Source organism: Bos indicus, chromosome 6 (genome assembly GCF_029378745.1).
Source record: "Bos indicus isolate NIAB-ARS_2022 breed Sahiwal x Tharparkar chromosome 6, NIAB-ARS_B.indTharparkar_mat_pri_1.0, whole genome shotgun sequence".
In the NCBI taxonomy this organism is placed as follows: domain Eukaryota; kingdom Metazoa; phylum Chordata; class Mammalia; order Artiodactyla; family Bovidae; genus Bos; species Bos indicus.
The window spans coordinates 98,361,637-98,372,044 of NC_091765.1; the positions used below are offsets into that span (position 1 = coordinate 98,361,637).

A 10,408-nucleotide genomic window follows, 5' to 3' on the forward strand; every position below is an offset into this window, starting at 1 on the left:
GAATAATTTCTAATATTGAAAACAAAATAGCTACATATATATATATATATTTTTTTTAAACCCAATTGAATATAATTACAGTATCTCCAGGAGGAAAGGTACAAGGGCTACAGGAATTCAGGAGCACTTAGTTAATGTGTAACATTTACTGAAAGAGAGAGACTAATTTACAAGAACATAAAAGAGTTAAGAGGGAATTCAAAGCATTTATAAAATCTGTTTCTTGGCCTTAGTACTCAATGTGCCATCAGAAGCAGTTCCACTTAATAACCTGTACTGAACATAAGGTTTAAATACCATTGTTTAAAAAAAAAAAATCAAATACTATACTACGACAATGGCCTTGAACTACATTAAGCAGTTTGAATCTAACTAAACAAAAATATCATAAGCTACAATCATTCTCAAAACTATTAAGAATACTATGAAAATACAGCTTCATCAGATACATGTGTATCTCCTTCTCTTACAATTGATCATTTAGTTGTAACTAGTTTCCTTGAAAATATGAAGAACTCTTAGATTAAACCATGTCAATTTCCCAAGTAAGACTTGCTTTAAAAACTTTCTGTAGTTTTTAATGACATATTTTTATTCCAATTTATTTATCTGGCTGTGCTGCGTGGCATGTGGGATTTTAGTTAATTGATCAGGGATCGATCGAACTTGCATCACCCTGCAGGGGAAGCACAGATTCCCAACCACTGGACTGCCAGGGAATTCTCTATGTAATTTTTTTCAATATTGTATGTGATTAGAATTCACACCACGCAGATTTATTTCATTTGAAACTATTTTGCACAGAACACAATCACTGTGAAATATGAAAAGAAAACTGTGAGGACAACAGTTTGTTCACACATGCCCCGTATAAGACAGTACCAAAAGAAGAGCAGTTAAAGTATGGAGACTGGAGCCAACACTGTCAGTTTAAATCCCAGTTCCACGTGTCCTAGCTGACTTTTGGTATGTAATTTTATCTATCTTGGCTAACCATTTGGTAAAATAACTATAATAAAAGCATCTACGCCATAGGTCTGCTGTGAGAATTCACAGAGAACAGTGCCTGGCACTTGGTAAATAAATGCTTGTAAACGGCAGCTAATACAAAAGTCACCATTTAAAATGTGTACCCCAGTGAATCTTCAAAAGAATACATCTACCGAAAAAAATTTACGATCCAGACCACAACTTTTATTTATTCATCCAAGTTTCTCTCCACAACAATTGTGTGCAGTGAAATGAAACTTTCCCCCTGCATTTTCTAAAAGCTGATTTTGTGAAGCAACACTAAAACCCAACAGCACTAACCTCTAAACAGCTCCAACCTCACAATGTTATCATACATGGAGCACTGAACTAAACCTCAGAAAGTAAAAAGTCAAAGAGGTATCACAACTGGAAACTCTGACTCCCAAACCAGAAACACAATACCCGGCTGCCACTGTGGCTAATAAAAAACCACCTTGTGTGGACAAGATACCTCATTAGCATGGGCACATTTGTTCCAGAGAATTTATTTAATGTTACTCATGGTCTAGGCTCATCTCACCCAGCCAAAACCAAATCAAAGATGCAACTGTGCGCTGGTCATTGAACTAAATAGCGTCACACTTATCTGCAGTCTTAATACAACAAAACTTTTTGAGCTGAAATTAACCCTCTTTTGGGCCACATCACATGGCATATGGGATCCCCAGTTCCCCAATCAGGGATTCCATCCGTGCCCTCCCTCTACCCCACCGGAGAAGTGTGGAGTCCCAACCACTAGACAACCAGGGAAGTCCCTGAAATTAACCTATTTAAGAATTACAACTTTTCTAGAAAAACAACGTAATAATTTAATAATATCATTTTATAAGAATCTTTAATTAGAATTGTATAAACCTCACGATATACAGAAAATCCTATACGTGTGTATGTGCATGTTTCTAGGAAGATGATCCAGTAGTTTCATCAGATCCTTAAAAGAGAGTGGAGTGATATATACAATGTCATTGCTGTTCTTTACTCATTAAGTTGTGTCCAACTCTTTGGAACCCCACAGACTGCAGCCCACCAGGCTCCCCTGTCCATGGAATTTCCCAGGCAAGAATTCTGGAGTGGGTTGCCATTTCCTTCTCCAGGGGATCTTCCCAGCCCAGGGATCAAACCTGCATCTCCTGCATTGGCAAGCGGATTCTCTACCACTGAGCCACCTCAGAAGCCCACAACGTAATACTTCTTAACCATAAAAAGGAATGAAATAATGCCATTTGCAGAGACATGGATATACCTAGAGACTGTCATACAGAGTGAAGTTAAGTCAGAAAAACAATTGTATAATATCGCTTATATGGGGAATCTAGAAAAATGGTACGAATGAATTTATTTGAAAGCACAATTAGAGACAGAGATCTAGAAACCAAGCTTATAGATACCAAGGGCGGTGGGGGGTGGGGTGGAGGATGGGATGAATTGGGACACTGGGAATGACATGCATGCACTCTTGATATTCTGGATAAAACAGATAACTAAGGAGAAAGGAGAACCTACTGTACAGCACAGGGGACTCTACTCAAAGCTCTGTGGTGACCTAAAAGAGAAGGAAATCCAAAAAGGAGGGGATACACGTACACATATAACTGATTCACTTTGCTGCATAACAGACATTAACACAATGTAAAGCAACTATACTCCAATAAAAATTTAGAAATAAATATATAAATATCAAAAGAACATCAGAAAACAAAATAAAATCACAAATACTTCTAGAAAAAAGAGAGAGGAACCCCAAAAGATTAAGAATCATTGCTCTTTATAGTTTACAAATTTCTTTCTGTTCTTACTGGTTTCAGAAAATAACTTGCTTATATAAAATTAAGTTATATAATTGGAAATTCATTTCAAATCTGACATTTCCTAAACCTAAATAACCTCAGATGTGTGTAACAGAAATTCACAACAACAAAAACACTTCAACTTATCCAAAAGTTCGTAGAGAAGAAAAGAAGTCGCTCAGTCGTGTCCGACTCTTTGCGACTCCATGGACTGTAGCCCACCAGGCTCCTCGGTCCATGGGATTTTCCAGGCATGAATACTGGAGTGGGTTGCCATTTCCTTCTCCAGGGGATCTTCCCGACCCAGGGATCGAACCCGGTCTCCCGCATTTCCAAGCTACCAGGGGAAGTTCGTTAAGGGTCTACAAACCATTCGCAGGGCTGTAATTAGGGAGAAATGAGGAAACAGGAGCAAAGAACCACTGAGAAAAGGTAAGTAAACTTTAGCCAACTCTAGAACAATCAATCGTTATGTACAGAAAACATAAGATAGTATGATTCAAGGACGAAGCTCTAACTACTGATTAAACAGTTACAGTTGCCCACAAAGACAATCAATTTCAGTCTTCTGTGGTTAGAAAATACAGTTTCGCGGGAAGGATTTGTCACAGACCATCACTGAAACTTCAGAATGACCTGGGTAAAATTAGTTCCCCGAGTTATGAAAAAGTTTACAATGCCCACAAGCCCAGGCAACATTTTGATTTATTTTACACCTGCCCCCTTAATTTAACCTCTTATTATAGTAAATCAGTAGCAAAAACATACAGCACTGAATGATACTTCCTTCGAGATACAGGCTGCGACCGGCGGCGACTGCCCTTAAAATAAAACAATCCCAGTTAAGTGACAGTAGTCCGTAGTTAAAACCTATAAATTTACCTTTAAATCTGGCAACAGCTCAGATAATACCAAAAAACCCCAAACTAAAGTCAACCAAGGTAATGCTGATGAGGTCTGTTTCCTTCCCTCGCCCTTGGGGACCGCGCCTCTTTGTGCACCAGGGTCCGTAGGTCTCCTAATCTCAGACGCCAGCTACGCGCCTGGGCTGGACACCCTGGCGCAAGCCTCAGGGGCGCTTCTGCTCAGCGGAGGAAACGTCGGCGGATGCGGGCCGGCGCGATCCCCGAAGCAGCCGTGACGCCAGGCGCTGTCCCGCCCGGCCCGAAACGAAGACCCGGGCGCGCCGCCGCCGGAGACCGGGCCGCAGGCTGACGGGGACCAGCGGAGACCGAGACCGGGATACAGGCGTGGGCCTGGACTCTCCCCGAAGGCCCCAGGACCCGCAAAGAGGACAGGAGGGCACAGGAGGACGCACCTGGCGGGGACCCCCGGCGACCGGTTCCTGCGTGAGCGCGGAGCCAGTTGGACTCTCCCAGCATTCGCCGCCGCCCCTCCTCCTGGCCGGGGCCACCTCCACGTTCCGCTCCAACGTGGCAGCCGCAGCCCCGCCTAGCCGGCTGGCCGACGCTTCCGGGAGCGACGCCCCGCCCCGCCCACACCGACACGCGGCCCGCCACGGCACTTCCGGGACCGGGGCCAGAGCCGGGGCCCGGGTCGGGGTTCTGTAGCGGGTGGGAGTCCGGGAGGACTCGCTTCAGCGCCGCGCTTGCACTTATGAATTCAGAGGGGCGGCGTGCGGTGGCCAGGATGATGCGAAAATGAGAAGTCCCGGTGGGCGTAGCTGTCTGGCGGGAGGCCGGCCCCTGCCAGCAGAAACGCCACGTAGCGCTGGTCCTGGGAGACGTCAGCGGCCCCCTCCACGCTGCCGACGCGACCGGCCACCGAGAAATCGGGCTGCAAGGGCCTTATTACAAGGCTGTTACTGGGTTATTTCACTTATTTACTTGGTTCTCCGGTATTTCTTATTGAGAGTATCTTTAGAACCAAACAATCTGATCATACCCAAAGGCTGCTGTGGACATGCTTGATTTGTTACTCTAAAGAGGCATGAATGTGAAAGTCGCTCAGTCATGGCCGACTCTTTGCGACCCCATACACTGTAGCCCTCCTGGCTTCTCCGTCCATGGGCTTTCCCAGGCAAGAATACTGGAGTGGGTTGCCATTTTCTTCTCCAGATCTTCCCGACCCAGGAATGGAACCGGGGTCTCCTACATCGCAGGCGGATTCTTTTATCAGCTGAGTTACCAGGGAAGCCCCTAGAGGCACAGTGGAGTGAATAAGGTACTATAGTTAGTATCCTGCGATACTATTTGAGATCTCTGGTGGCTCAGAGGTTAAAGCGTCTGCCTGCAATGTGGGAGACCTGGGTTCAATCCCTGGGTCGGGAAGATCCCCTGGAGAAGGAAATGGCAACCCACTCCAGTATTCTTGCCTGGAGAATCCCATGGACAGAGGAGCCTGGTGGGCTACTGTCCACGGAGTCGCAAAGAGTCGGATACGACTGAGGGACTTCACTTCACTTCAACATTTGTCACACTGTAACTTGATTGGTTTCGCCAGAGCCTGTACATGTGCAGTTCTCTTCCCAATACAGCATTTCTAAACGCCTTCACTGGAAGTAAAGTAAAATATAGCAAACTCTCGTATTTAAGAAAGTAGGCACGTTTTTGTGTTCACTAAACATACATGTATGAATGGTCTTAGGCACATACCAGCCAAACAGGACTGCTAGAGTTAAGCAATCTTATTTATCTGCTAGACTTGTCCTTCACAAAGATAAACAAAACTATCACTCTGATTCTGTATGAATTATACTTTGCATCTGGCACTCTTCCCCTACATTCTCTTGTAGCATTTCAAAAAAGGTCACAGGTTGTTTTAACTTCAGGGAGACATGACCTGATTACTGAGTTGTGCGATGCCAGCTGTGGCTGTTCTGAAATTTTGCAGAAGAAAAAAAAAAAGCAGGACCTTCATTGGGATACAAAGCCTCTCCCTATTCCCTAAAGGAGGCAGGTTTTGAGGTGCTAGCCTACTGTGTTCCCTCTTTGCTTGCCAAAGAAATAAAACCACTATTTCTCTTCCATACTATTTCTGTTCAGCATCGGAGACAAGATTTTGGCATCACTTGTAAACCATTTAGTGGTGGTGTACACTTATGGTTCAGTTTAAAAAGCAAATATAGTTAGTTCTGTAAGGCTGAAGTAGACCTACTCAAGAGGCTTAGGATAGTTGTTAATTTCAAGTTCTAAAAAGCCTTCCATTTTTCACTTACCATTCCAAGGACTAGTTTACCTAAAAAGGTGTCAATAAAAATCCGATTTAAAAGTCGGACCATATTTGGGGGCTCCCCTAGTAGCTCAACTGGTAAAGCATCTGCCTGCAATGCAGGAGAACCAGGTTCAATCCCTGGGTCTGAAAGATCCCCTGGAGAAGGAAATGGGAACCCACCCCAGTATTCTTGCCTGGAGAATTCCACAGACAGAGGAGCCTGGTGGAGTCAGAGTTGGATGCTAGTGAGTGACTGTCTCTTTCATTCTGTTAGACAGGGTTTTGCCTGTAAAGTCCAAATGACTTTGTATAAATTTTTATTTCAAAGCCTTGATGTAGTAGCATACAATGTGAAAAGTGTCAATAATAATTGGTTATGATAAAGCTTACAGTTCTAGACTTGATGCACTTATATCTGACTGAATATAAAAACTCCACACCTTGTTTTAAACGCAGGTGGTTCTGCCTTTGACTACACAAGCTGAAATGGTGCAAAGTCTTAATCTATGGGATTAACAGTAATTGTTAATATTTAACAATTATTTTGTGACTTGGCAAAACATTAAAAAACCTCTTGATGTTGGTTATAAATGTAATTTATAAATTTTTGTGTAATTTTGTAATTTATGGTTTTAAAGTAATATTTGTAGCAACACTACAAACATTGGGAATTCCCTGGCAGTCCAGTTGTTAGGATTTGTAGCTTTCACTGCTCTGGTTAAGATTAACTCCTGATCAGGGAACTAAGGTCCCACAAGCCACATGGTGCAGCCAAAAAAAAAAAAAAATCAAACCCAACAATTATCTCCCCCACCAAACAAAAAAACCTCAAAACAAACCACTGGAGACACTGAAAGTTACGTTTTATTTCTTTATTAAAAAAAATGTATCAAGTAGTTTTGAAATGTGCTTGCTTTCTCATTATAAAACTTATAATATGGAGTGAGATGCCAAGGCATCTTATCTATGCCTTGGCAAACTGTCATACTCATTTCCAAGTTTGAATCAGCTTCCAAAATTTTATCTTTTAACAGTCAATGTCATGATAGTTCTGCAAGTTCCTTCAATGTTAAGTTGTTCAACAACATCACTTCTTTTGAGATGCATTCATTGTTTACAACTGCTTTCCTACATAAAACTTCACTGAGTTCTGCCTCCTATATACCTAGAACTGTTTCTTGAATGGCAGCAGCGTCAACACTCTAATGGTCATCTCTATCTTCTAACTCCATTTACATCCCATCTGAATGCTGCAGTTTTTCCACAGTACAGCCTCTCGCTACTGCAAGGACTGCCTGTAGTTCTTGGAATCTGAGCACACATTTCACAGTAACATCCTTATCTGAGTTTGTAGCTTCACTAGGTAGTTTAACATTAGTTTGTGTTGACTTTGAGATGAAACCAGCCTTTACTGGCAGTAAATAGATGTCCTTGTAATTACCATTTCCTTCAATGTAGCAACTGATTTCAATGCCAAACTGATTGGTATTTGTTCTTGATTACACTACAAAGGAGAAGTAAATGCTTCATTTCAACCATAAGCGGCTTTCTGTTCTTGGTGAAATTTTACACTAAAAGATGTTGAACCAACTTTACCTTGCTTTTATATTCATCAGACTCAAAAAATGTGGCTTGTACTGTAGCTTCATGTTGGTCGTGGTATCATCCTATATTTGCTTTGCAGTGGCCATTTTCAAAGCTTCTAACACTAATTTTATCTGCAGTGTTAATCATTTTTCATTTCTTTGTAGTTCAGTCATATTTATTGACCAATTCCCTCTTCTGATTATCCATTTTTGTAAAATGTTCCATGGGCTTATCACTGGGAGACAAGGAGGCAACAGTTACATGCTTTGCTATCTGTGTAACTAATAGATGTTCGATGACCAAGACTTTGAAAGAAGTGATGTAACTGATACCATTCTTGATGCACACCTTTTCTTTGCATAATGATTCTGGAATAAAGAGCCATAGCCAAGTTTATGCAATAATACACAGTTAATATTGTGACAATTGAAAGTTCCGCTGTGTTGCTGTGGGTCAGGTGCTGTTTAACTACCGTGTGAAAAGATTCACATGTTGAAATGGCGCAAAGGACCCGTATCTAAAACAGAAAAACTTGTGTTGGAAATTCACAAAATAGTCAACTTTTAACCCAATTTAGTTAACTACTGGCCAACCAAGTTCTAGATCAAATAAAACTGAAGTTTTTCTGAAAAGAATGTTAATTCTAAGACTCTGAAATACTCACTGAAAGAATGTTTGGAGATAATGTTATATAGAATTCTTCAAAGAAGGATTTGCAGACAGTCCAAAAACACCCTTTTAGAGTGTTTAAATTTATGGAGAATTTAGAGCCCCTCCCCTCATTTCAATAGTCTTAAGGACTGCAAAAGATTAAAGTTCTGGATAACTGTACTGTTGTCCAGATGGTAAAACTTCACAATCACAAGCCCATATGTGTATAACATTTATTGAACAGCAGCCAGTACTATGTTTACTTCTAGAAAACAGTAGCATCCAGCCCATTAATGTTTAAATTGTTTTCGAATGCGTTAATTTCATATATCTTATAACTAAGGGCCATAAAGTTTATATCAAACTTTAAGAAATAGAAAATTAACTTGGTTAAATTTGAGAAACACCCCAAGATGCCATGCCTAATTCATAGCAGGTCAATCTGGTATTAGGTTTGAGGTTCTCAGCTCTGACTACCTGCCTATCTACTGTTCTTGAACAAAGCTCAAGTAAAAGGATGGTCATCCACAAGCATACCAAAGAATTATTTACAGAATATCCAATAATTCAACCAATTTAAACCGAAGAATATATGACCTCTAAGAATTTCAGGGCCTGAAAGAATTATATCATTATTTTTTTTTAAAGATGATTATCAAGGTTAAAAGTCCTGCCACACACCCCCCCCAACCCACCCAAGAGCCTCTCCTGAATTAAATGAAAGTTATATTATCTTTGAAATAATATTTTTTATCTTTGAAAGCTGAATGAGGAAAAAGTTTAATTAAATATCCACATTATGCTCAATACATAATGAATACAAAATCCAATGTTTTTCTAAAATTACTATCTTAAAAAAAATAAGTTTATAAACTTCTTACCTTATATAAATCTTCAAACTCTTGATAAATCTCACACATGGTGTTCTCTAAGAAAAACACCCTTCAATTTTATTCCTAAAATGAAAAACATTTACAGGCAAGTCAATGTACAAAAACCATATCTTAACTATATGCATCATGATTTTCTTTTCTTCATTATGTCCTCATTCACATACATTAATCACAACAAATCATGATGTGAACAGCAATGGAAAAGTTTAATCATTGGACATTTGTACTTATTTTCAACTTAAGCTCTAGTTTTAAGTTTTTATTGCTTAGCTCCCCTTTAAAAATACATAAAGGCACATTTCTATAGTTTTCCGTTTTCTCACGTAGAACAGACAAGACTTCCAATTTTACTATGACTGGAAAAAACTCAACAAAGATAATTTCAAGCATGTCACTTACTTCTTTGTACAGGTTAGCTTATGCTAACTTGGAGGTGCCTTCTCAACATTAACCCTGATATTAGAAGAGTACCCATACCTTCCTGACCTGCATATAGGTTTTTCAAGAGGCAGGTCAGGTGGTCTGGTATTCCCATCTCTTTCAGAATTTTCCAGTTTATTGTGATCCACACAGTCAAAGGCTTTGGCATGTCAATAAAGCAGAAATAGATGTTTTTCTGGAACTCTCTTGCTTTTTCGATGATCTGCAAGGAGATCCAACCAGTCCATCCTAAAGGAGACCGACCAGTCCTGGGTGTTCATTGGAAGGACTGATGCTGAGGCTGAAACTCCAATACTCATGTGAAGGGTTGACTCATTGGAAAAGAGTCTGATGCTGGGAAAGACTGGAGGCAGAAGGGGACTACAGAGGATGAGATGGCTGGATGGCATCACCGACTCAATTCACATGGGTTTGGGTGAACTCTGGGAGTTGGTGATGGACAGGGAGGCCTGGCGTGCTGCAATTCATGGGGTCACAAAGAGTCAGACACGACTGAGCGACTGAACTGAACTGAACCCATACCTTAACACATCCCCAAACTGGTTATGCCTCGCTCTGTGTGTAATGTCTTTGTTACCAGACAACGTTTCCAGTGATCATAAACACTAAAACTTTAAAGGAAAAGTGGGAGAGTCGTCTCTGCTAACAAAGAACTTTCAAGCAGTGATGATGCGAAAAGACTCAAAAAGATTACAAGTCTCCAGAACTAATTAGAATTCTGCCTATTTAGAACATTATGCGGAGAAGACAAAGGCACCCCACTCCAGTACTCTTGCCTGGAAAATCCCATGGACAGAGGAGCCTGGTGGGCTGCAGTCCATGGGGTCGCTGAGGGTCAGACAC

The 10,408-nt window shown here is 41.0% G+C and overlaps 1 protein-coding gene across 20 annotated transcripts in view; it reads right to left on the bottom strand.

The window, feature by feature from the left end:
- The window catches only part of SEC31A (SEC31 homolog A, COPII coat complex component), a 60,093-nt gene extending 55,822 nt beyond the window's left edge, over positions 1 to 4,271 (bottom strand). For 15 of the 20 annotated variants that reach the window (XM_070791692.1, XM_070791689.1, XM_070791688.1 and 12 more), the window contains exon 1: positions 4,138 to 4,271. Coding sequence is in view for 2 of the 20 variants with exons in the window: in XM_070791695.1 (XP_070647796.1) it covers positions 4,138 to 4,201 (64 nt within the window). In the remaining 18 variants the exon portion in view is untranslated. Of the gene's footprint in view, positions 1 to 3,587; positions 3,607 to 3,701; positions 4,105 to 4,137 lie in introns of those variants that run through there. The other 5 variants (XM_070791695.1, XM_070791693.1, XM_070791676.1 and 2 more) reach the window with 4 other exon arrangements.
- Positions 4,272 to 10,408: the final 6,137 nt, after the last annotated feature.